The sequence below is a fragment of the Carica papaya genome, chromosome 3 (assembly GCF_054855325.1).
Source record: "Carica papaya isolate Zhongbai chromosome 3, ASM5485532v1, whole genome shotgun sequence".
Lineage (NCBI taxonomy): Eukaryota > Viridiplantae > Streptophyta > Magnoliopsida > Brassicales > Caricaceae > Carica > Carica papaya.
The window spans coordinates 26,323,214-26,350,791 of NC_142311.1; the positions used below are offsets into that span (position 1 = coordinate 26,323,214).

Consider the following 27,578-nt stretch of genomic DNA (forward strand, 5'->3'; position numbering starts at 1 on the left):
TTTTGAAGAGAGGAAAAAACTAACTTTATTGAATTGCACGATTATATTTCTAAGCATGGAGTTGTGCTTGATTACACCAAAGATGACCCGATAAAATAAAACTTAGAGATTCATGTTAACATGCTGCATGGCAGCTGCGCAGGCTGCAGCGAGTCACTTTCTTCACAACCTACTTTTGAATTTAAATTTGAATTAAGTAAATGGATAAGATCGGTAAAATCAACACCATCCCTAATTTAAGATGCTAATGGTGATAAAACACCATTAAAGAGAATAAGGGGAAGGAAAAATGAAGAACACCAGGCAAAAGAAAAAGAGAAATCACAGTCTTCAGTCAAATTTTGAATGAGGAATAAAAGCCATAGAAAGGATAGAGCAAAGTGTAAAAATTGGATTTTTGCTCACAGTTGCCAAAAAAAGAAAAAAAAATGTTTATAATGAATATGAATGATATAAATTAATTACTTGTTAATTTATATAGTTAATACATTATATTAAATATATAGTTATTATTAATTTATATAATTTTCATTCTATGTAAATTAAACATAGTAGTAATTACAATATAAATGAAAATATCATATACAATGTATATTAGTTATGTTTTCATGAAAACAAAGAAAAATATGATATAAATTTATTCCAATATTTATTAAACAGGCGATCATTAAAGAATAATATACAATGCATATATTAATTGCTTTAAAGTTAATACATATAAATAATTAAATTACTGATATGTAATGTATGTATTTATTATTCATTGAATCATATTAACCCAATATATAATGGAAATACATACATCAAACTCTATATATATATATATATACATATAATATTAGAAAATAATACAAAATAAAATAGTAAATAATGTTACTCTATTATCATTAATGGTCACTTAAATGTTCAAAATAGATGGATATATAACTAACTAACTAGCTTTTTCTTTTTCCTGTTGTTAAATTGTGTATAAAATTTACATATTTTGTTAAGTTACATTATTATAAATATAGAAGTTAATATGACATAATAATAGGAGATATAGAGTGTTGCCTTGGTTTGAATTTTTTGAAAACTAAATTTAGTGATTTGATTTTGGGCATCCGATGTAAACCTAACCAAACTTAAACTAATATTATTTCTTTATATATATAATAAAAATTAAAATATTTTGACTTAACTGTATAGATGATAGATGACGGTTACCTCTAAATTATTTTAACTTCATTAATTACTACGAAAGCATTGTACCTACTTTCTTCTGCTACTATTCTACACTCTTATATATATTATTGATAATAAATGCTTTAATAAGTATAAAAAAATATATTAAGATTAATTCTCACTTTACTTTTTTTTTATCATGTTTATGAACTACTCAAGTTCTACACTAACAATAATTTAAACAGGGTTGATGATTTAAATTCAAAAAATTATTAGAAATAGATTTATAATATTTTAATATTATTAAGAGCACTCTCAACCCGAGTCTTTATATCTTTATAAACTCATATGAATAAAATTTTTATCATTACTCGTCTTTTTTACTATAAATTCAAGACTTAATTTCCAACATCAATGGATCTATAGTAAGTTCGAGAAGGGAGGAAAAACGTTAATGTAATAGGATATGCCTTCTAAATAAGGAATGTGTACATATTAGAATTCCTTCTTAGATCTCATAGATGCTATTTCGTTTATAAGCTAAATATACACTTGCATATATAGTTTTCTTAAATCCAAGAATATAATTAAGAAATGTACCTTTTTGTTGCATTACAACAAAAACCTCATGTATCTTTAGTTCACCAATTAATAAATTTAAATATTTTCAACAATATACATTAACCATTAATCAATATTCTGTTTATTAGATAATTTGCTTAGCGCGATCTAAACTGGATCCGGGTCAGAAATTTTCTGCCATCATTTTTGCTTGAGAATATGAGATCTGAGGCAAGGAAGAGTTCCAGTATAGTTCACTTTTATACCTTGCCTGTTTCTGCCATAAACTTCTCAATCTCTTCAAGAAGACGTTCTTTCTCATCCGCTAACTCTTCATTCTGCTTCTGAAGCTCTTCTATCTGTTTTGTTTGTTCAGAATCTTTCCTGGAGTTTTGCAGTAAAATATTTTACGTTTAGAAAGGAATCATTATTAGAACATCAACTAGTCTAGCCTAATGGCTACATCCAATAATAAGTGATAACTGGAACACCTGGTACCTACACAAAGCAAAGTACTCTAATTACTTCAAAAACAGTGGATTGAAAGGTAGCAGCCGATTACTACTTTTTCAGTATGCTTGACACCCTTCTCCAAATGATGAGAAAAAAAAAGGACCATGAAGAAAAAGGACAGACTAAAAAGGTTAATGCTTACGGAATTTTGAGTAAAACAAAAAACTTTCAGCAACAAATTGAGCTTGCTAGCACTTCCACAATGCCAAGGCTCGACCATTGTGGCCATAGAATTAGTGTTCATGATGCAAAATGGAAAAAACTAAGATGTAAAGTGACCAAAATACATGAACACATTTTAATACTTTTCTCATTTTGAGAGCCAGGTTCCTGCCATAATTCATGGTAATTTATCATTTATAAGCCGATACCTATTTGTCTCATAGCAGTGGAGGATCACAGAAATTGCAAAAGTCTGACATTCATGCTCATGACATGATTATAACGATAGTAGCAAAAATATCTATATTGCAGTTGCTTCAAATATGTCCTATTTTCATTAAATTCTTTCCTTTTATTATTGAAAAAAGCGTGGCTATGTTTAGTAATCCATGCCCCTCCTATTTCTTCTTAGTAAAAATAAAAAAGAAGATACAATAGGGGGGCTATGTTCCTTAATATAGTAGGATTTAAATACAGAAGAAAATTTTGATGTTATAGAATGAAAGATAGAAGTTCAAGTTCAGTATAGAAAGTATCAGAAGTCTGTCTACGTCAGGAAAAATGCAATTAGAAGCTCGTTATCAGTTATCAAACTGTGCAGGGTTCTATGTAGTTAAGATTCACATATTTGTTTATAGGCAAATTGATATACTATACTTCGCTTATTAGAAAAATACTAGAACCACAAAGCGTAATCAGCTTATATTTAGCAACAGCACAGAGCAGGAAGGAAGATGAGACCACATTAAATAGCATCAGTTATTTCATCCTATAGTATAAGACTTGCAAAAAAACAAAAAAGAGAAAAAAAACTCATATTAGTTACTACCTATTCATGAAAGATAAGTTAAGCTTGAGTGATCGCACTTCCTTTTCAAGATTGTCACATCGTTTGAGGACTGCTTGCATATCTGACGGAATTGCCGGTGTCAAATTTCTTTCTTTAGCCTCCGCCATCCTGTATTACCCAGAAACACGAAACACTGAAAATAGTTCTAATTTCCTCAACAAGGAGTACATATGTTGTAGATTCATATTCTGTTTCTATGAAATTGTTTAACAATTTAATTATGACCTTTATATGTTCCACTTCCACAAAAAATGTCAGTAGGAGCCAAATGATTAGAGAAAATAAGAAAGGGAAAGTACGAATGACTCAACTTCCAAAAAGACAAAACTTTTGTTATATAAGGTGAAAATAAGAAAGGGAAGAAAATATTGTTTAACGTTCAGAACATGCCACTTGCAATATTATTTTGTTGCTGCCTAAATATCATTAAATCATTTCTTTTTCATGTTCCTGTGGTTGAAGTGTTAGTAAGAGGAGAATACTAAGCACGCAATTAAGTTGTTCCTTCTTTTTGCAACTGTGAGGCCTCAGAAGAGTATAAAGGACAAATTTAGATCCTTCTTCTAAGAGTTCAAATTTCATGATTAGTCACCAAAAAGATTATTCAACAAAAGAGAAAAGAAAGAAAGAAGTATAAGAATGATAGAAAACAGCCCTTACAGAAACAAATTTACATCTATAGCTTAAATCAAATATCTAAAGCACTTAACGAATTCTCAAGAAAACACGAAATAGAAATTTGAAAATGTACAGGTAAGTCATAAATAAATGCATCTATTATTATGAGGGCGGTATCTAATTAACAAATCTCGAAAGTGAACAAGATAAGGCAATATATGCCTCTTAGGAACTATTATTGCATATATTCTTACTATAATTCTTTTATCTTTTTATGTTGCATTTGAACAGAGTTATGTTTGTTTCTATGTGCAACCTCTTAGGTGTCTTTAGAGAGTTTGGAGGATGAAGTGACAGTTTCCGTTTTATTACACATGAAAGTATAATTATGTTATGCACATAGCAACAAGTGGAAGTTCAGGTAATCACTGAACATGTAATTTGTTACCAGCTATACTGATCTATTGCCAAGAATTTACATATTAGAAAAATAAATAATAGTAACATAAACTCTGAAAGTATTGACACACAAATTTATAGCATGGAAACAAACGTTATCCCCCAAGTATTAAGAGAGATTACATACTTTCTGGATCTTTCTACTCTACGTTTCTTTGTGGGGTCTGCTTTGTCCACTGCATAACTTCAAATGATTAGAGAAATTAACAGGTAAAAAAAGGTTCGTGAAGATCACCATCGTATTGCATTTCTGAAATCACATCTTTTTATGAAGCACTGATGTAAGCAAGCATAACATGTAACTTGTTGGTCCCAGTCAGATGCACAAGATAACAGTAAAGAAAGCTCTCTCTTTTGGTAAGAAAAGACCAGTGAGAATTCTGCAAATGTCTATATCTTTATTCATGATTTTAAAGTGCTTAAATAGAAAAAGATTACAACTGCATTTCCTACTTTTATGCTTCTAGATAATTATCAGAAATTCAAAGAGATAAAAGAAAAGAGATACTGGGGTTTGTGGAAGAGCAGATCGTGGAGTCGTGGGATTCACTGATGATTTTTTGTTGACCGCTTCTTTTGCTGGTAGTGGCAATTACTGGAGATACTTAGGATTCATGATGGGCACCCGGCTAGATCTTCTGGATGGGGTTTTATCATCACTCCTGCTCTGAAAATGAACCTTGTCCTGAAGGTTTAAGTTAAGGAAGCGGTCTCGTAATTCGTCTGTATTTTCCCAAGTTGCATCATCTACGGGAAGGTGCTTCCATTTGACTAGGCTTTCTTCCACTACTTGTGTCCCTTTTTTGAGCCAACGGATATCCAGAATTTCTTCGAGTTGCAAGATGACGGTAGCTCTTTGATGGGGATTGTGTCGTCTCCGACTTGTTTTTTGAGAAGGAAGACGTGGAACACTGGATGGATGCGGGAAGAGGGAGGTAACTTGAGGCGGTATGCCACTGGCCTAATTTGTGCTTCGATCTGAAATGGCCCAAAGAATCGGCAAGCCAGTTTTTGGATAGCCCTCTTAAATACGGTCTATTATCAGTAAGGTTGAAGGTGTAAGAAAACCCAATCACCGACTTGCAACTCCACATGGCGACGATGGTTATCTGCTGATTGTTTCATGCGATTCTGTGCTGCTTGTAAGTGATTCTTGAGCTGGTTAAGGAGCTCATCCCGTGCAGTTGACTGTTGGTCTACCTCATTCACAGCCGTCATGCCTTCCATATAGTGAGAGATGGTGGGTGGTGGCTGCCCATGTAGTGCCTAAAAGGGCGTCATTCCAATGGATGAGTGGTAGGTGGTGTTTTACCAATATTCCGCCCATGGAAGGAAGGAACATCATTTATTGGGCCACTGATGTGCAAGGCATCAGAGGTACTGTTCTGACACATCAGTTGACTACTTTGATTTACCATCGATTTGAGAGTGGTAGGCCAAGTTCATCTTTAGTTTGGTTCCTCAAAGTTTAAAATTTTTTTGCAAAAAATGACTAATGAAAATAGGGTCCCAATCACTTGAGGCATGCCTTGGAGCTCGACTATATTCTCACTGATTTTTTCTGCTACCATTTTGACGGTGTATAGGTGACTCAATGCCAAGAAATGAATGAATTTGTTAAGCCAGTCGACAACTACCAAAATATTGTTCTTGCCCTTGGAAGGTGAAAGACCTTAAATGAAATCCATGGTAATGTCATCCCATACTTGACACGAAACCGGTAAAGGTTGTAGGAGCTCTGCTGGAAACAAAGTTTCGGACTTAGATCATTGAAAGGTCTCACATGCTGCTACATAGTCTTGAATGATCTATCTCATGGAAGGCCAATAGAATTGCAGCACTAGCCATTTATAGGTACGGAGAATACCAGAGTGGCCAACCATAGGAGAATCATGATAGACTTGTAGAAGCTGCCGGACTATACTAGATGTAGGAGGGACAATAACTCGGTGTTTGTAGTAGACCAGTCCATTTTTCTCTAGATATGGTTGACTGGGTTATTCTTTTGCTTTCTTTACAATTTTTTAGACATAAGGGTTTTTTCGGACTCCTTTATGATCTAGTCCCATTGAGTTGTGCTGACAGTAAAGAGAGTATGCATTGTAGGATTATGGAATTGTTGGGATAAGGCATACGCCGTTTGGTTTTCTTTGCTTGGTTTATACAGTATCTCATAATCATAACCGAATAACTTAGAGACCCATTTTTGCTATTCCGGGGCAGTGATCCGTTGGTCCATCAAGTACTTCAAGTTGCATTGATCAGTTTTGATAAAAAAATTGCACCCTAGTAGATACCGTCTCTAAGTTTGAATGGCGATGACAATGGCCAGTAACTCTTTGGCATAGGTGGACCATGATAACTTGGATGCTCCCAAAACACGACTTATATATGCAATGGGCTTGCCCTGTTGGTGGGGACTGCCCCAATTCCTTCTCCAGATGCATCAGTTTCGATGGTAAAGGCTTCATTGAAGTTAGAGAGTGCCAGATTAGAGGTGGTGGTCATGGCCTGCTTTAGTTTAGTGAAAGCAGTTTCTACCTCTGTGTTCCACTGGAAGGACCCTTTTTTAATAAGTTGGTGAGAGGACAAGCCACTATTCCATAGTTCTGTACAAATTTACGATAATACCCTGTGAGTCCCAGAAAACCTTGGAACTTTGTGAGTAGTAGGTCTTGGCCATGCCCACATGGCTTGAATTTTCCATTGGTCTACTTTGACACCTTTTGAGGTAATGATGTGGCCCAAGTGTTTTAGCTCTTGACACCCGAATGTGCACTTCTTGAACTTCACAAAAAACTGATGATGTTTGAGGACCCCAAAAACTGTTTTGACATGTGCGAGGTGCAATTCCCAGCTGATGCTATAAACTAGAATATCATCAAAGAAAACCAGAACAAACCTCAGGAGGTATAATAACTTGAAAAATAGATGGTGAATTATATAGACCAAAAGACATTACTAGATACTCATAATGGCCGTTGTGGGTTCTGAACGCGATCTTGGTTATGTCTGTAGGGTGGACCCTGACTTGATGATACCCGGCAGTGAGGTCCAATTTGGTGAAGTATACGGTCCCATGTAGCTCATCCAACATATCTTCCATTGTCGGAATAAGAAAATAGTCCTTGATGGTCACCGCGTTGAGGGCTCGGTAATCAGTACAAAATCGCCAAGTTCCATCCTTCTTACGAACTAACAGCACCAGCGATGAGAATGGACTTGTACTTGGCTGAATGAGGCCACTCTTGAGCATATCAAACACTTGTCTTTTAATTTCAGATTTATGAAAATGTGCATAGTGATATAGGCGTACATTGACTAGTTCAGTGCCATCTTTGACGGAGATTTGATGTTCAACGTCTCTTTGAGGAGGAAGTTGCTTGGGTTTTTCAAACAGATCAGAAAACTGGTCAATTAGCTGCTGTAGCTCGGGCTGTTCAACTGGAGAGGGAACCTGGTGTTCTGTCATAAAACAGACGACATATGCTAAGTTCCTCTAGGGAAGCCACCAGGAGTGGCGGGGTGTCCAGGCCACACAATCGCCGCGACTGACTCATTTAAAGAAATTCCATCGTCATTCTCCTCTAATCACAAACAACCATCCTCGATGATTCAAGCCACTGAACTCCTAAAACAACATCAAGCCCGATCAGTGGTAATGAGTAAAAAGTTAGGGAGAACGGGATGCCCTTGAAGGGAGATCGACACGTGCTTGAAGCGGCTGAAGCATTTCATCGGATCCCCGTTGGCCACCTAGACTGAAAATGCAGTCATTGGAATTATAAAAAGCTACAATCAGCCTGTGATTTGGTCACTGATAAAATTGTGGGCAGACCCATTGTCAATGAGGGCGATAATTTTCTGTCATCGAATGGAAGCTGGTACTTTCATAGTTCGAGTTGTGGACCACCCGGTGAAGGCATGGAGAGAGATTTCTGGGTCTTCTTCGTCGATTTCTTCTTCCCTGACACTACCTCATTTGAGGAGTAAGAGCTGCGCTTTGCGGCATCGATGGCCCGCAGAGAACCGCTCATCGCAGTTGAAGCACAATCCTTGCTCTCGCCACCGCTGCATCTCGTCCCAGGAGATGCGTTTTACTGTGTTCGAGGCGGCTAGGGTTTGCTGAGTGCACCCGGTCGGTGTGTTGGAGACTATGGGGTTTGCAGACGAACCGGTCACGAGCCGTCTGGGTTGGTTCATCCTTTTCTTGCGCTCCACCTGGTCTTCACGCGGGCCAGGCCGATAGCATCCTTAAGGCTTCTGGGCCGGAACATCCTGATTCCGTCAGCATGCTCAGGCTCGAGCCTGCCAATAAAAGCCCCCCAACAAGGCCTTTTGGGTCCATCTCTTGACCCAATTGCCTAACCTCTTGATAATCCCTTAAAGGCCCAATCTGTTTGATGCAGGTCAGGGCCTCATCACAGTCTTCGAACTTAGTTGGCCCAAAACAGACCCACAACTCGTCTTCAAAATTGACCCAATCCACGATCCGGCCCTCTTCCTTTTGCTGAGCTACTGCCTCCAGCAGTTGGCTACTCCTTCAAGATGGAAGGCAGCCAGAGCGACGCAGTGGTGTTCAGCCGTCGCCTGGAAGTCGAAAAAATGTCCCACTCAATTAAGCCATTCGGTGGGGTCACCACCGCTAAATGAGGAAACTCAAGCCGAGTCAATCGTGGGAAGGTCGGTAGCCTACCTTCTTCACGTTCTACACCTTCGTCGCGGTCTGGGCGAAGCAGTCAGGGTCGACTCTGGTGATTGTTGCTTGACCCTTTGTGGCCAGAGGCAATCGAGTCTGAGAGTCTGTTGATGTTTTCCTCCAGCATTCGCATTTGCTCGGTTAGTCCCAGCTCTATGCGGCTGAAGCTGTCTTGCAGGCCGCCGAGTCCCGCTTCCAAGCTCTCGATGCGCTCCTTGTTGGTAGCCATAACAACCGTGCTCTGATACCAAATGTTGGTCCAAGTCAGATGCACAAGATAGCAGGAAAAAAAAAGCTCTCTCTTTTGGCGAGAAAAGACCAGTGAGAATTCTGCAAATGTCTATATCTTTATTCATGATTTTGAAGTACTTAAATAGAAAAAGATTACAATTGCATTTCCTACTTTTATGCTTCTAGATAATTATCAGAAATTCAAAGAGATAAAAGCAAAGAGATATTGGGATTTGTGGAAGAGCAGATCGTGGAGTCGTGGGATTCACTGATGATTTTTTGTTGACCGCTTCTTTTGCTGGTAGTGGCAGTTACTGGGGTTACTTAGGATTCATGATAGGCACCCGGCTAGATCTTCTGGATGGGGTTTTATCATAACTCCTTAACAAAATTTATACAAGTCCATAAATAGTGGATTGGCAGATGAAACTTTCATCTCAATATCAGTGTTGCTAAACCATCTAAGAATATTTTTCCATCTTATTACTAATATAAAGTGATAGGATATATTTTATGTTAGTAATTGAGACGTACTTTCTTTTACCATTGTTCCACTTAAAGGTGAAATTCTCGTGCATATACTGTTATGAAATAAATAAAGGCAGTGCGTGAATCTACCATTAAAAATTACATTATATCAGAGTCAACCAAGTGATTCCTTTAACAAGTTATTCCATGAATTCTTCTTTGTCTCCAATTCCCAACTCATCTATCTCCACCAGGCATCCGAAAAACACTTCTGTTTACATTCAAGATAATGGGAAATACATTTTGACCCTTGATCAGAAGTAGGTCAAAATATATTCCATATCTTAGTAGTGGGATGGCATGAAGAAGAACTAGGTAACAATCTCCCCTTCTGTTTGCATCCAGACTAATGGGAAACATATTGTGACCTTATATTCAGTGTCTTAAGTGGAATGGCATGAAGGAGAACACAGGTAACAATCGTTTCTTTATTTTTACAACATATTATGCTGGGGACATTTATGTTGTATTGTCAGCGTTTAATTTTGATCCAGTTCATAAGCATATTCCTCTATTGAATCAGTTACTAAGGTCTGTATCGCTCCAGAGCATAGAACAAGTAAGTCACTTGCTAATAATGGACAACTTTTAAGCAGAAAAGTATTACCTGAACAAGCAGATGCCACAGATCCATATCGGGCTAGATTTCTCCTCTGTTATTATTTCCAAGTAGTCAGCCAATACAGAAACTATGTAAACTTCTCCAAGGTTCAGGGTTTCAACAAAATAGACTATGTAGCAAGAAAGAAGACTACCTTTTTATCCTCCTTCAAATTGTCAATTATCCGGTCTCTAAGATCTGTAGTTTGGACAAAGAATAGAAATTTACATGAAGTTTAATGATTTCATAGAAAAGCTTTTATGATATTTGATGTCATACAACATTAAAACAGTCAATCATCAATTGTCATTCTCCTGTGAATTAATGCATTCTATCCTTTTTCATTCAAACATAATTTCTGAAGTTCTTCAAATGAAATAATATATTTTTAGTTCCATAAAAATTAATAATTTGAGAATGAAAATTTATTTTTTTTTTTAGAAAAAAAATATTAAGATGTTTGTTGAGATACAAACAAACTACTATTAGAATTTATTTGAAATTATAATTTAAAATTTTGAACATAGTTAAAAATTAGGATTCCAGTTGTACATGAAAATATGTACTAATTTTAACTTTCTAAATTCATATGTTTTATAACATACAATCATGTGCAGTGGTATGTATCTCTTGTTATACTCAAGTATATTTGCAAATAATTTTCAAAATTTAGAGCATCATTTTTCAAACATTATTTTCATTTTCAATCATTCATATGTTTTTATGTATAAAAACATATAAATTTAGAAATAAAAATTAGAATATATTTTCACTTTCCATGTGGGAAAATCACTTTAATAAGAGTAGTAACTAAATATGGCTGTAATGTGCATGATAAATGAAAAATATTGAGCTTTCCGGTACTCTGAGCATGTTGGTAATAAGAGTGAACTTGGTACCTTTGGCTTTAGAACCATTCTCTGGACTCTTACTGCTTCCTATTTGTTTCCTTGAACTCTCACCAACACCAAGTGTTTGACTTGAATTGCTGGGGCCATCACAGGCATCAAGACCAGATGATACTAATGGTGCAGCAGCAGATGATTCGCTTTGTGAAGGTTCATGAGAAACCATGATTGGCTGGATTGTGTTTGTGGGGTTTGCAAAACCACCTTTATCAAGATTCATCCACCCTTGAACTGTTACAACACCGTTACCGCTAACTTGGCCAGGCAATACTTGAAAGTTACTTATCATGTCATGAATGTAATTTCCTTGTCCTTGAATGAAATTAGTGTTGAATAATGGTTCTTGATAATGATAAAGACCATTAGAGCTATCTTCAACAGCTACTTCCTCAATTTGGTTAGTCAGATTCTTGCGTTCTAATGTACCCTTTAACATTCTGACAACAGAAGAAACTTTATCAACGTTACCTGTTTGTGGAGCACTAAACGTAGATGAGGAAGAATTGGATGGTGACACGAACATGCCTAGCTGAACTGGAATCTCACAAGTAGGAGCCTCATTGAATCCATTTTGATTTGAATATCCATCTTTCAACTTATTGACACCGTGTATAGAAGCATTGTGCATGGCTTCCATACCTAGTGCCGTTTGAGTGCTTTGCATAGCAGCATACCTCCTCCTGCAAGGCAAGCAGATTGTCCACATATCAAAGCTAGGAACATTGAGTTCCCAGAGAAAAGAAATAAGTCCAGTGTAAGGAAAAGCTAAATGCTACAGTATTTTTCCAAAACAAATATGATTTCAGTTGAGTATCATAAAAATAAGCAGTTTCAAAAGCTAAAAGAGAAAAGAAGGAAAATCCCTATTTCAGGCTTTCAAAGACTTCATTAAGTGTTATGTATGTCTGCAGATATGTAGATCAACCAAAAACTCCTTACTATCAACAGCAATAAGTGAAATTCTCATAAATATATATCTGAACATTTTTCCTACCGTAATTCAGAAGATCGACTTCTCGTCATGGGTTGAGAACTGTGGAACCAAGCCTGCATAGTATTAGCCATCATCAAAATAAAGGGAAGCAAGTTACGAGTTTAATTTTATGCCAAAACCTTAAGATAGACAAACCTTCGCCAAAAACAAATTACTAGCCTGCTTGCCTCTTTCAACGGCATTCCTATGCAAAATACATAATTAGACAATAATCATAATAAATAAAAATATTCATCAAAATAGTAGGACAACGATCTTTTTTTGACATATAGAATAAATTAATAAGACATGTAAGTTATAATAATTAGGGATATAGGGCAAAAGAGTTCCTATAGTACACCATCTGGCTGATTAAGAGCATCAACCTGACTGACTGTTGATTAGGGTCCCCTGCATTTTCATCACCCACATAATTATTCTTCAAAAATAATACTTCATTACTTCTTTTCTTCTGAATATTCTCCCCATTCTGCTGGCTAGTTAGATTGGCTAGTTCAGTTGACATCCTGCATTAAATTGATCAATAGCTATGACTTACAGATGTACTACAGAACTATGAGGGATATTTTGATTTCAATTCGTAAAGAAATAAGTTTGAAGGTCAGAGATGATGGTGCAGCTGAGGAGAATTAACTGGTTGAAGTCTGGGTTTTTTGAGTTATTTGGATTATTTTGACATCTTAAGTTTTAGCTACTCCAGTACATTTATTTTATGGATTTTATGTTTACAAATCAGTGACCAGATTCGTTTTATTTCCTTATTCCCAGCATGTTGGTGATTATAGAAAGGTACCCCATTTTAAGGTTTGACAGAAGGTTGATTTGAATAATATAATCCAATAAAGCTTCATTTAGTTCCCATTTTTGTGGACATTTTACCAAGATTCTGATAATACTCTTTTCCTACTAGGACCTCATTAATCATATTGGCATTGACATTTGATGGCTTATGAGCAAGAAAATATAATTAGTAAGGATCCATTTTCAGGGAAATACAAAATGATTAAGATGCTCAACTTTATCCATTGAATTTATCCCTGTAGCACCTAAAAGGAAAAAAAAAGTTAAGCCTTGGCATAGCCTTATTTGCACTCTGAATAAACCAAGCATTTAGAGATATTAAATACTAAGTTTTCTGGTGATTTCTTAAAACTTTGCGGTCAATGTTGTAATTAGGATGTCCAAACAGTTAATAAATTTTCTTCTATGAATTACTATTTGATAAGAAACCAGAAAACTGAAAATGTTTTGCCAGGAGAACTTGAATTAGTGCGGTCTGTCTTTCAAAAATAGTCCAGTAATGTGCTCTTTCACAGGGATTTTGCAAGCTCAACCTACTCACCTGCGTGACGCTTGTCGGCCGCGGTGGGCTATACTTGACAAATTTTGACCATGATTCTGAAAATGGGAAAAACCAGAAATGAAAGTATAAATAATCAGATATACCTGGGGGAAAGGAGTAGCCAAGCAAATTAGACCTTACACCACAAACAAGGATACTTTTCCTAATGGTAATCAAGGAAAAAAACTGCAAAGAATTAGCATCAACATAATATTAACCTCTGATACTGAAAAATAAAGTTAGAAATGAAATTATTGCACACTTTTAGTGAAATAAAAGTGGTGTGTCCAATGCTCTTATGACCTATTGGTCCAAGTTTTATATTCTCATGGTTACCAACCTTCACTTTTCAAGCCTAGAAGGATTTTAGGAATCTGATCAAGCAGTCAAATATATATATTTTTTCCTTTTACTTGTATAATCTGAATTTTAACTGTTTAAAAATCAAATTACGACTATCGACTGAATCGTGCACATAGACGTCGTTTCAAAATCTTGAAACCATTGAAAGCTAACCATTCTAAGACAAATCACATTAACACCTCTCAAATTTTCACTCTGCAAATGAGTTCCAGGTCATTGTATTTAGCTTGATAAAAAAAAAATGTAGTTTGGGAACAAAATTCTGCATCTCAACTGTGTATCATTCAATTTATCTCACTTCAATTAAAGGAAACATATGTTAAGGCAGGATAGAGACACAGAAAGATAGACAGACAGACAGACAGATCCTTTTCCGATTGGGAAGAAGTTCGAAATTATATAGGTCAAAATAGATAATAGAAGTAACTAGGTCCAAGAAAACTTGCATAGAACAAAAGGGAAATAGAGATAACTAGAGCATTTATTTCATGCGGTCATGCTTTGCTACCAATTTGACATTTCAAGAAAGAAATTCTAAGAACAAGGATTTACAGGTGCTTGCCTCTCCATTTTTGAGCCAGCTCTTGAAGAGTTCCTCGCTATCTGTCCGAAAACTCTGAGAAAGGTTCTTAAAACCCAACATCTCCATGGTAGGTGCTGGCATCCCAACCGAGCTTTCCATTAGCAATTTCAAGAACAACTCCTCACTTGAGTTTCTATACATGTCTAAACTCTCCCCTTCTTCCGGTTCCATGAAGCTCCTTTCCCTCTCACTCTTCTGGGTTTACAAGAGAATCATCCAATTATTCCCTTGTCCCTATCATTACTTATTTTGCTCTCCTCCTTAGAACGTAACTTCCATCTGCCTGAAAAACCCACCAATACCACATTTAACTACGATATTTAACCATGAAGTTCAGATAACGTATAGCTCTGGCAGACCCATCAACTTGGAAATGATTATTTCCCCAGAAGATTCCTAACTTCCCAACTCTTAGCTCTGCTCCAAGAAGAAATAGACCAAAAATCTACTAGGCAATTTAAATTCAGAAACATGACCTCCTTATAAGTGTCTGAAATTTTGCTTGATCAATCAATCAACGAAGAGACGGATCACCCTTCAGCAGAATTCAGCAGATCATAGTATCCTAAAGTCAAAGTTTGATTTCTTCAAATACTGTTTGTTTTGATTGAATAAAATTGACAAACAGATAGTCGGCTAATTAACAAATGATTATAATAAGAAAGTGGAATATTTGATTTCAAGTCCTGCTAAGATTCTGTCCGCCTCTAATTGTCCTTTTCTGTGGCATGAACGTAATTCTCCCGGCAGTATATTAACTGTAGCATCATTATTATAGATTATGCAGGGGAAAATGGCGGGAAATCATACGATTTAAGAATTAATGATTTTTTAAATTAAGAAAATTAGAAATACCAAGTCTGATGCTTTTCTTGACGCTACCAAGACCGAGTTGGTGCAACCATGATCGCGACTTGTTTCAACTCTCTTCATTTTTTTTGCGATTTTCTTTACCATATTTTTATCAGATTATCCCCTTTTTTCTTTATTCATATCCTTTGTAACAGGTGCCTAATCAAGAAGTTAAGCACAAAATATTGACAAATTATTTTTAAAAATTACTGTTATTTCAAAAATTAACAGGTGTTCAGTTCAGTCTTCACATCCTCGACCAATAAGTTTCTTCACCTTTCAACTTTCAAAAGTCAACTTCTTGTTTATCTCTTTCCAGTGTCTAGTAGGTTCCCTTTTTTTTTGTTTTTTGTTTTTTGTTTTTTTTTTTTTGTTTCATGCAGTAATCTCTTGATTCCATTAAGTGACAAGGAGGTTGTGTATTCAAGACCTGAATACAAGCCTTTTTTTCTTGGAACTATGAGAAAACAAGCCTTTTTTCTTTTATACACTCAGGTGCCCTAAATTATCCTTTATAACAGTATATTGCAGTGAGAAAAGAGAGGATAAGTGGTGGATAATACATCTACTCTATTGGTGAAAAGTGTATTTGAAGTGGCGCACGAACACCTACAAAAGAGAGAAAAAAACATAAATCCTGGAGTTTCTGAATGTCGGCGGCCAAGAGAAGGAAAGAAAGATTGAGGTTTTAAGGGAAGATGTATATTTATACCCAACCCAAACCAAGCTTACATACACCCAATGTAGCGTGAAATCACTCCCTCAACTTAAGTGAAACGATGCGTTCTGATGTTCGATCCTTTTTTTCGGGCTCACAAACCACAACCCAAATGACTCAAACTTTGACTGAGGGCCTACTAGCGACGAACCAAATGGGCCATGGCGTGATAATATCCCCCCTGCAAGATAGAGAGTAGATGCTCTCTGATCCCATCTTGATCATATATTGCTTGAGCAGCCAACTAGACAAGGCGTTGGTGAAGATGTCTGCTAGTTGTTGATTACTGCTAACGTGTTTTATTATCACACTTATATTCTGAATCTTTTTTTTTTATCATATAATAGTCTAGTTGGATATGCTTTGTGTGCTCTTGATAAACAGGGTTGGCAGTTATGCGAAAGGGTTTTCTGAATCTAAGGCTCTACAGGAGATATTTAATCCAAGTTAATTCAGAGCATATACTTCTCATTACTTTATATTATTCTTCTGCAAAAGATCTAGAGACAGTCGATTGCTTCTTTGATGTTCAAGATATATTAGGACCTCCTAAGAAGTACACAATATCCTGTGATGGATCTTTTTGTATAAGGACATCTTGCTCAATCACTATTAATCATTTAATTTCGAATTAGAAGAGAAAAGGTAAAATAAACATCCACTAAAATTTCCTTTTATGTACCTTAGTACCTTATAGACAACATTTAGGTGATCATTACTAGGGATTTCCATTAATTAGGTCAACATGTGAATTGAGTTTGACAAAATTGGTCTAGTTAATGTTAAGTACATAAGCTTACCAATCATCATTCTGTATATCATTAGATTCTTAATCGATTCTCTAGTATTTATAAATAATTTACTATTATACTCCAAAGGTAGTATAAAAATTCTCCCTCTATGAACATCTATATCTTTAAACAAAAATAATGCATATTTTATTAGACAAATATATGTTCAATTTATAGATTTGATAATCTCAATTCCAATGAAGTATTTCAAATTTGCTAGATCATCGATTTTAAATGTTTTATCTAATTTTTTTTTAGTTCACCTATTATTTTAACATTGTCACCAATAATTATTATATCGTCTATATATACGAGCAGGCTAACAAAATTCTTACAACATTTGTTCATAAAGAGACTGTAGTATTCGCTGGACTTATTATATCCTTACTTGATGAAATATGAAAATCTAGCATACCATTTATCTAGATGCTTGTTTGAGTTGATAAAGAGTCTTTTTAACTTACTTACTTTTCCTTCTCTATTTATGGGGTGCCCTGGAGGTAATTACATGTATACCTCTTCATCTAAATTGTCATTTAGGAAAACATTATTGAGATCGAATTGCTTGAGATGCCAACCTTTCACTTTCGCCAAGGCAAGCATTGTCATAAAAGTGGTTGTCTTAATCACTGGTGAGAAAGTGTTGTCGCAGTTTAAACTTTCCCTTTAGGTGTATTTTTTCACTATTAACCTTATCTTGTATCTTTTAATGGACCTATCTGCTTTGAACTTGATTTTGTAGACCCATTTGCACCTAATGGTCCTCTTTCTTGCAAGAAGGGTCACAATCCTCCATGTCTTATTATCTTCTAGTGATTTAAGCTCAAATTACATTGCCTTCCTCTAATTATCATTCTTGTTGGCTTTTTCAAACGAGTTAGACTCTTCATATGATGCTATTTCTATGATATATTTCTTGAGTCCCCCTTTAATCTTGGAGTACTCAATAGTACTTGAGCTTAATTCAATTTGATTGAATTAGGTGATGGTACACACACAACACTTTATTAAGAACTATTTTTATTCAATTTGATTATTCCAACATGTGACACATCAACTATTACATCATTAGATAATAAAACTTTGAAAATGATGTTTGAAGTGATTTCAACATATAATTATGGTATGAATAATGTGGTTAGATGCTCCATTGTTAATCATGTACTGAACACGCATTTTTTCACATTGTTTTAATGAATAAACATTATAACATAAACACATAGCTGAGAACCCTCCTGAACTCAATTCTTGTGAGTATTTTGAGGAAGATACCATATTGGTTGAAGATTGAATATGTTGAATGAAGTTCATTAACTGATTATATTGCTTATTGGTTAGAACTTAATGCTCCTTAGTATTAGACTTCTCATACGTTTCACTGGAAGATACTTAGTTGATATTAGAGCCTATTCTTCTTCCTTGAAGCCTCCTGTAATCTTTCTTTCCTTCTCTCTGTCGTTGACAACCAAAAACCATAGGGTTTTTTTCTTCTCTCTTTTGCAGATGTTCGTGCTTCTCTCTCACGCGCTTTTTCAAGTGCACTCTTCACCAACATACTAGAGGTATTACCCACTAATTATCCTCTATTTTTTCTGTTGCATGTATAAAGTATAATCTAGGGCTTCTAAGTGTATAAAAGAAAAAAGTTTCTTTTCTTACATGGTATTATAATGAGAATTCAATAAGAAGTTGGCTTGATTTAAACCCACTATTTTGACCGGCTTGATCTAAACACCAAGAAAAGAAATATGTTTCGACTAGGTTGATTCAAACTAGAGAAGAAAAAAAGAGAGTATGTTTAAATGATACATTTGGTTTATTGTATTGTGATTGGGAGTCTATGAAAGAGACGACCACTCATCCAGAGTACTGGTAGAGATAGAATACTTCTATTCAAACATGAGCATGACAAATCAAGGCCTTATTATTTTCATCTGAAAAAACTTAGATCCATCAAACCAAAGCCTTAATATTTAAAACAAAACATATTTAGATCCTTTAAATATTGATAGTCCATATTATAGACACAATAATTCTACAATTGCTTGACGGAAGCAACTATTACACTTGGGCTAGATCCATACGACGAGCTCTGAGTATTCAAAACAAGTTAAGGTTCATTGATTAAGCTCTAACTGAGCCAAATAATTCGATGTGACCCATAAAAAAAATATTGGATATAATGAAATGACATTTTTATCACATAAGTACAAAATGCTCTAAGCCCTTACATGAAGGTCGACATATATTATATAGAAAGTGTACACTTCTTTGGGCCAACCTCAAATAAAGGCATGCCCAACAAAACACCTCCAAAATATTTAAAGTAAAACAGGTTATTATGAGCTTGTCGCGGAACCAAAAACCAATGAAGGTATATTTCTCAAAATTGAAAATGAAATATTAGTTGGTGTCTTAACCAATTCTTATTTACTCAATTGGAGAAGAATACTAAAGGAAAAAAATGAAATAGTAAACAAGAAAAAAAGACAAAAACAAATCAATATTTCAAGATTTTCTCTCGACCTCATGTTTGGATTCTCTCCCCTGCTTTTATGATATCGCTCTTCGGCCCAACTTGTTCAACCCTCTTCCTTTCACTTGCAAGCTCCCTGTTTTTTATAGTTGAAGATCACCATTTTAATCTAACAACGGTGTTTCCCTAATTTGCTGAAACGATGTCGTTTAGACATTACATTTAGTGCGTTGTTTTGAGTCTTCAGGGGACTGGACTTGAACGACGTCGTTCAAGCGCTGGTTGGGCGCCAACGATGTTGTTTAAACATTACATTTAACGCGATGCTCTGAGTCTTCAAGGAATTTCTTTTATTTCTCCTTTTCTTTTTTTATTTATTTTTTATTTGAGTTTTCTCTCTCATTTCTAATTTATTTTTTTAAAATTTATAAAAAAATAATAATAACAATACCGAACATCAAATATTTATTAAAAATGATGTGACACATCAACAATATGCGACGCTTTGAGTCTTTAGGGGACTGGACTTGAGCAACATCGTTCGGGCGCTAGTCAAGCGGGTTTAGAAGGGCTAAACGACTTGAACTTCTCTTGTTTTGCTCATGCTAAGCTGAACGTGCGATTAGATAACAAAGGAAAAAAAATTAAAAAAAGGGTCCAAACCCTCCTTTTTTGTTTTCTATTTCCATTTTCCATTTCTCTGTTCTCTTTTATTTCTCCTTTTCGTTGTTTTTATTTTTTATTTGAGTTTTGTCTCTCATTTCTTATTTATTTTTTTAAAATTTACAAAAAAAATAATAATAATAACAATACCGAACATCAAAATTAATCATAAAAAAGTTAAAATACGGCTCTACATAGTTGATCTTAAAGTCATATTAGAGTCATATCCAATTAAATCAAATAATAACTAATTGCTGCTATAAATTGTGTATAGGTTCAAAATACTTAATAACCTATAATTTTGTATTTTTCTTAAAAATTCTAAAATTATTATGTTATTCAAGTCTCACTTAAAATATATGTTTATTGCAATTGATATATATATATATATATATATGCATTTTCTTCTTTGAGATTTCATGGTAATATGAACTTATAATAGAGATGGTGTAATAATATCTGAGCCTGAAAAAATGACTCAAGATAATTTTTTTCTCTTTAATTTTAAATTTAAAATATTTAATTAATTTATTTTATTTTTATTTAGGTGAAATTTTGAGAAAAAATGAATTAGGGACGAGATTGAAAATAATTTTGGAAATAAAGAGAAAATTATAGTTCTGGAAGTGTTTTTGAAAGAAAAATTAAAAACAGGGGGTCAAAATATAAATAGAGAAAGTTCGGCCACGTAGAACTGCCCAATCAGCAGCCTCGATGACTCGAAGCGTGCCGCTTGGTAAGGCGCGCTGACATAGGCGCCATGCGAGAGGCCACGTTGGTGATCTGCGTGCCTCACGCGCGTCGACAGCCTGAATTCGTTTTTACCTTAGACGTGATCGAACGATCGAGATTAATTGCGATGAACGGTTCAGATTCATTTCCTCTTTAGGTGCGATTGAACGTACAAGATCGATCACGATGGACAGTCTAGATCAACGCAGGCTGGTTATAAATGCTTCGCATCACACAGAAACCTAAACTCTAACCACCAGCCCCCACCAAAGAAGAAGAACTAGATACTGAAAAAGGAGGCCAACCGCCAACCGACGCCTTGCTGGAGCCACCGTTGACCACCAAAAGAGATAAAATTTCCTCCTACTCACTTAAAATTCAATTCTGAGTATCCCTGTGGCCAAATCGGAGTAAGAGGAACAACATGTGAGCCGAAAATTACGGGCAAAGTACAGTAGAGCTACCGCGGCTGAAACCACAAACCCCATCCGATGAGCCCCTTTTCGATTCCCGTTTCACATGATTTTTCAATCATTATGCTCACCGTTCTTTTCTGTATAAGGTAGCTGAAGAAAAAACCTCAACCGCGAATGAGGACTGGTGGTGCTGCCATCCCGGAACTCAAAAAATTTGCCATAATAAATTTTGGACACCGATTTTGGATTTTGGGGGTATTTTTAGGTGTGTGATGAGTGTTTTGAATTTCATAGAAAAAATTCAAATAAACCGGTACATGTTAGGAGGTATAATAGACAGTTTGACATCTCACAATGTCGATCCGTGTAAGGATCATTCATCTTATTCTCCGTTACGGTAAATTTAGGCTTAAAGTTGTATAATTTCATATTTTGTAAAAATTTAAAAAAATTTAAAAATAACTGCAGGTCACTAGTGGAGTCGAAACTGGTTAGTTCATAATTGTCTTAATTTCTTGTTTATTTTCTTGTACTTTCTTACTTACTTGATTTTCATATAGTAAATGTTCTTAATTTATAGATTCAATAGTTTTATCGACTTATCTAGTTATTTTGGTTATATACCGTTAACATGAATATAGTTCAATTGATCTGTAAATGTGATATGAGATATTGGTATGCATTGTTGGTTGTTTATTGATGAAAATTTGTATGTGAAAGATTTACTAGGTATCTAAGAAAAACGCGGACAGACTCGGTATATAGGGAACCCTACTATGAACGTTACCTAAGTCAAACGAGGTTGGGAAGTCCCTTACTGGAAAGATTTGAGAGATATAATTCACCCTCATACCGGACGGGATATCGAGACGATGAAATATTTGGCGCCCATTACCGGACAGAGTATGAGGATGACTGGTTAATTGTTAAAAATTAGTTATTGGGTTCACGAGTAAGGGAATACTCCTATGGACCCCTATGGGTACTAGTAAATAGGTAAGGAAAGAAAGTTATTGTTTCTTATTCTCTTATGTATGAAAGTGAAGAGTGATATGGATATGGGTCTTCATAGGTTATTTCGAAAAACTCGTTACGGTAAGTTCGGAATAAACGGTCTTCTTTATATTAAATGAATTTACTTAAATTAAGTGCTCTATTAGTTGCTTTATGATTTTTACCAAACTTCAGTTTTTTATATTTGTGATTAGTGTGGTATTCTTATTAGGTTAGTGTAACTCACTATTTCATTAACTATTTTAGATCAAAAGGACCAAGATCTAGATTCTAATCAGCAAGAAGGTTGTGAGTAGTTCACTATCCAGACTCCCTTCAAGTGCTAGTGAATGTTGTTCTAGGATGTTTAGTTATTTACTTTTCGTTTCATTTTTTTTAATTTTTGTTTATCTTTTAGAAGGGATATTCTCTTAATCCTATTGGCATTCTAAATTATTGTATAAGGAATGTAAACCCTAACTCTATTAATTGCTTCCGTATTAAATTTATGAATTTATTTTTTTTAAGTTTCAGGTCTTTACAGTTGGTATCAGAGCTGCGTTCCTCGAAACCATTCATTGCACAAATCTTAAAAAACAAAAAAAAAACACCATATACAAACTATCACTCAACCTTATGAAATGCAGGTACAAGGAAATGAGGAGAGGAAGACCTCCAATAAATCGAACAGCCCGGGATGACTCACTTCGAGTGGATGTTGACCAACTCTTTAAGATGCTGGAGAGACTCATCTCTACCCAGCAGGCTTGAGAAGAAAAGAGAGAGCTATCTGACCCTCTTTCGCTGCCATAATTTGAGTCACCCTTGCAGCGGAAAGAACCGAAGCCACCCCTGTACAACCTTGTTCCTCTACCATACCATCCGGTACCACCATAGTATAATCTGATGCCTTTACTGTATCATCCAGTACCGCCACAGTATAACCCGGTGCCTTCACCGTATCATCTGACACTGCCACAACGCCACCCAGTTCCTCCCCAACACAATATAGTTTCTCTTTCATGAGACCCAGTTTAACTCATGATGGACCCAAGCTACATTGAAAATTATAAAAAGACTAAACTCATCTACTTTTGCAGGTGCATCCTCTTTTGAAGAGGTCAAGTATTGGTTGGCTGAGACAGAGAAGGCTTTTGTGACTCTTGGGGTGGTTCTCGAACAGAATGTTGTACTTGTCACCTATATGCTTGTAGGAGAGGTAGGCCGCTGGTAGCAGCTCAAACAGGCCACCCCACCCGGTCCAGTCACTTGGAAACAATTCCTGATGGCCTTCAATACAGAGTACCTCCTAGAGCACCTCCGACATTTGAAAGAGATGGAGTTTACACACCTAATGCAGGGTGAGATGATTGTGTCAGAGTATGCCCAAAGGATCCTAGAGTTGGGCCGATATTCCCCTGAAAGCATGATGGATGATGGCAGAAAGACAAGAAAGTTTGAGTAGGGCCTCCGCCCTGAGATCAAACAACAGTTGTACGTATTTGATCTTAGCACCTACTCAGTCGTTTTGGCCAAGGCACAACTAGTGGAGATGAACCTTCTTATCTTTCCTCCAGCAACAGAAAATCCCAGACGCCCGGTTTCACACTACAAACTAGCACCCCACTACACTCGTTCAACTGAACAAGAGACCTAGGCCAATGACTTAGGCTCCTCCTCAAGCTCCGGTAACAGGCCGCAGTAGGGCTTGCCAGCACTGTGGTAAAGATAATGGGGACCGACCCTGTTATCATTTTAATAATAAAAATTGCATATGTGGGAGTACCCAATATTATGCTAGAGTGCATACAGAATCAGAATCAGACCAGACCTCTTATCAAATGCAAAGCTTACAATCTAACTCAGCAAGATGCTGAAGTCAACCCGGAAATGATACATGATACGTACACTATCTGTAATCACCTTGCACATATTTTGATTGATATTGGTGCTTCACATTCGTTTATCTCACATACTTTTACACAAAACTTAAATGTATCACTAGAAAGACTTGATTTTATGTTGTTTATATCTACTCCTGAAATTAAGACACCACTAGAAAAAGTTATATACAAAGCTTGTGTCAGACATAACAGGTGGATAATTGAGTGCGAATTTTATAAAAATTGCCACAGGGGACTTTAATGTAATCTTGTGAATGAACTGGTTAGTGGTATACCACGCCATCGTAGATTATTTTTATAAGAAAGTTGTATTCAATTCTCCTAACGAAGAGTCATTTATAAGTTAATGAAAATTTTAAATGTTATTTCTCCATCATAATTTTCTCATTATATAATACTTTAACTCTGTTGTCTTCTCTACATTAGGCAAACCCAAGAAAGAATTTTTCATTCAAGATATCTCGGTAGTTTGAGACTTTTCGGATGTATTTTCTGATGAATTACCCGAACTGCAAGTAGATAGAAAAGTTGAGTTCACCATAGATCTTTATCCTGACACCTAGTCTATCTCTGTTACCCCTTACCGCATAAGCCGTGTTGAGATAGAAGAACTGAGAAAACAGATCAATGAATTACAAGATAGTAGGTTCATCCGATATAGCGTATCTTTTTGGGGTGCTGGAGTCACATTTGCAAGAAAAGGAGATGTGATGTTACGATTGTGTATTGACTACAGAAGATTGAATCGAGTTACGATCAAGAACAAATACCCCCTCCCTAAAATTGAAGATCTTTTTGACCAGCTGCAGGGTACCCAGATCTTCTTCAAAATAAATTTGCGTTCGAGTTGCCACCAAGTAAAGATCAGGGCAGAGGACATTCCCAAGACAACTTTCAGAACCAGTTACGAACATTATGAGTTTCTATTCATGCTCTTTGGACTAACCAACACACCAATCATTTTTATAGACATGATGAACAGGATTTTTAGATAATTCTTGGATCAGTTCGTCATTATGTTTATCGATGATATCCTGTTCTATTCAAAGAGTAGAGATGAACACACTCACTACTTGACTTAGGTTTTAAATGTTATCAGAAAAAAGAAACTATATGCAAAATTGAGTAAGTGTGGATTTTTTCTCGAGCAAGCTACCTTTTTAAGACACATCATATCAAGAGATGAAGTATCAGTGAACCCTGAAAAAGTTGAGGCAGTGCTTAGATGGGAGAAATTAACCTCGGTTAAGAAAATTCGTTACTTTATTAGAATAGCAGGTTATTACTGTAGGTTTGTAAAAGAATTTTTCAGCCTAACCGCTCTTTTGACCCAACTCACAAAGGAGAACACTAAGTTTAAATAGAACGTGGACTGCGAAAGAAGCTTTATAGAACTCAAGAAGCCGTTGACTACTACATCCGTGTTGGCTTTACCGAGTGGGACAGGTGGATATACAGTGTACAGTGATGGGTGGGATAATTTTTCTCATGACTCTTCAACTTCCTGGATCCATAACCCATGACTTGAAACTTTTTGCCATTATCTACGCCTTGAAGACCTGGCGTCATTACCTGTATGGGAAGACTTTTGAGATTTTTACTAATAATAAAAGTTTTAAGCACATATTCACTCAAAAGGATCTGAACATACGTCAAAGGCATTGGATATAGCTCCTCAAGAATTATGATTGTAATATTCGTGTCACCTGAGTAAGGGAAATGTAGTAGCTAACGCACTCAACAGAAAAAGTGCAGGTATGTTAGCTCACATAATAGTTTCTGAATGCAACGTAATAGGGGCCGCACAATAGACACGACTTCAGAAATTAAAAAGAGTTGCATGCTTGGCCCAACTTATTGTCCAAATCGAATTGATCCAGAGAATAAGAGAAGCCAAATTAATCGATTCCACCATAGCGCCCTCAAGAAAGATGCAGAACAACGAGTACATCCAGAATTTCGATTATCTGCCGATGGATTGCTCAAGTTTCAGGATAGGGTGTGTGATGCAAATGATAGTAAACTAAAAAATGACATCATAATAGAGGCTCACAGCTCTAAGTTTGCCATACATCCCGGAAGTACTAAAATATATCAAAGTATATGACCTCAATTTTAGTAGAGCATGATGAAAAAAAAGGTAGTCGACTTTGTTTCCAAGTGTCTAGTATGCCAATAGGTTAAGGTAGAACATCAACGCCCAGACGGGTTACTTCAGATATTATCGATCCCGGAGTGAAAATGGAAACATATTGCAAGGGATTTCGTAAGAAGGTTATCTAAGGTACACTTAAGACATAATGCCATTTGGGTAATTTTCGACCAGCTCACCAAATCTTCTAACTTCTTGGTTATCAAGATGACCAACTCCTCGGACAAGCTAACAAGAATGTATATTCGAGAGATAGTCAGATTACATAGGGTTCCAGTGTCAGTAGTATCTGACAGAGACCCCAGGTTCACTTCTCGATTTTGTTCTAATTTTCAACAACTCATGGGAATGAAATTGTCCCTTAGTACTGCATTTCACCCTCAAACTGATGGACAATCGAAGAGGACGATTCACACACTGGAGAATATGCTCAAAGCTTGTGTTATAAACTTCGGGGGCCATTGGGATAATCACCTACCTCTGATAGAGTTCGCCTACAGTAACAGCTACCAGGCAAGTACGAGGCATTGTATGGCCATCCGTGAAGATCACCAATCTGTTGGGAAGAAGTGGGTAATAAAAAATTAGTCAGCTCAGATCTTGTGGAGGAGACTACAACCAAGATAGTTAAGATCATAAAAAATATTCAGACAGCTCAGAGCAGGCAGAAAAGTTATGCGGACTCCCAGAGGAGGGATTTGGAATTTGAGAAAGGTGACTGAGTGTTTCTTAAGGTCACTCATTTCAAATGGATCAGTAGGCTTAAAAAGAGGGAAAAATTAAATCCCCATTTTATTGGACTATTTGAGATCTTAGATTGGATTTGTACGACTGCTTACAGACTGGAACTACCTCTAGAACTATCCAAGGTTTATAATGTATTTCACGTATCTATGTTACGCAAGTACAACCCAAACCCCTCACACATCCTGTCCCATGAGTTTCTTTTACTCCAGGAGGATCTATTCCATGAAGAGGTACCGGTAGGTATTGTAAACCGAAAGAGTAGAGTATTCTGTAACTAAGAAATTTTATTCATCAAGGTCCGATGGCAGAACCATATGCAGGAAAAGGCAACTTGGGAACTGGAATCAAGCTTCAGGGCCTAGTACCCCCCAGCTATTCAACTGAGTGAGGGAGTGACAAATTTGAGGGACTAAATTTTTTTAAGGGGGGAGAGTTGTAATACCCAGATCCGAAAAAATGACATAAGATAATTTTTTTCTCTTTAATTTTTAATTTAAAATATTTGATTAATTTATTTTATTTTTATTTAAGTGAAATTTTAAGGAAAAATGAACTAGA

General features: G+C 35.9%; 1 protein-coding gene across 4 annotated transcripts; it reads right to left on the reverse strand.

Annotated features, from left to right (window-relative positions):
* Positions 1-1,721: 1,721 nt before the first annotated feature.
* Positions 1,722-15,562, reverse strand: LOC110811398 (protein CYCLOPS-like). 4 transcript variants are annotated; one of them, XM_088216363.1, is made up of 13 exons: positions 15,432-15,557; positions 14,556-15,334; positions 13,631-13,686; positions 12,654-12,794; positions 12,424-12,472; positions 12,289-12,341; positions 11,763-11,974; positions 11,286-11,525; positions 10,541-10,584; positions 10,393-10,438; positions 4,455-4,503; positions 3,230-3,358; positions 1,722-2,109 (listed from the first exon to the last, which is right to left on the reverse strand). In XM_088216363.1, the coding sequence occupies exons 2-13, from the start codon at positions 14,745-14,747 to the stop codon at positions 1,986-1,988; spliced, it is 1,335 nt and encodes a 444-aa protein (XP_088072489.1). In that variant the 5' UTR covers positions 14,748-15,334; positions 15,432-15,557; the 3' UTR covers positions 1,722-1,985. The 4 variants fall into 4 exon arrangements, with proteins under 4 accessions (XP_088072489.1, XP_088072487.1, XP_088072486.1 ...); XM_088216361.1 differs by having other exon boundaries at positions 1,722-2,223; positions 11,286-11,974; positions 15,432-15,562; XM_088216360.1 differs by having other exon boundaries at positions 11,286-11,974; positions 15,432-15,556.
* Between the last annotated feature and the right edge of the window lie 12,016 nt (positions 15,563-27,578).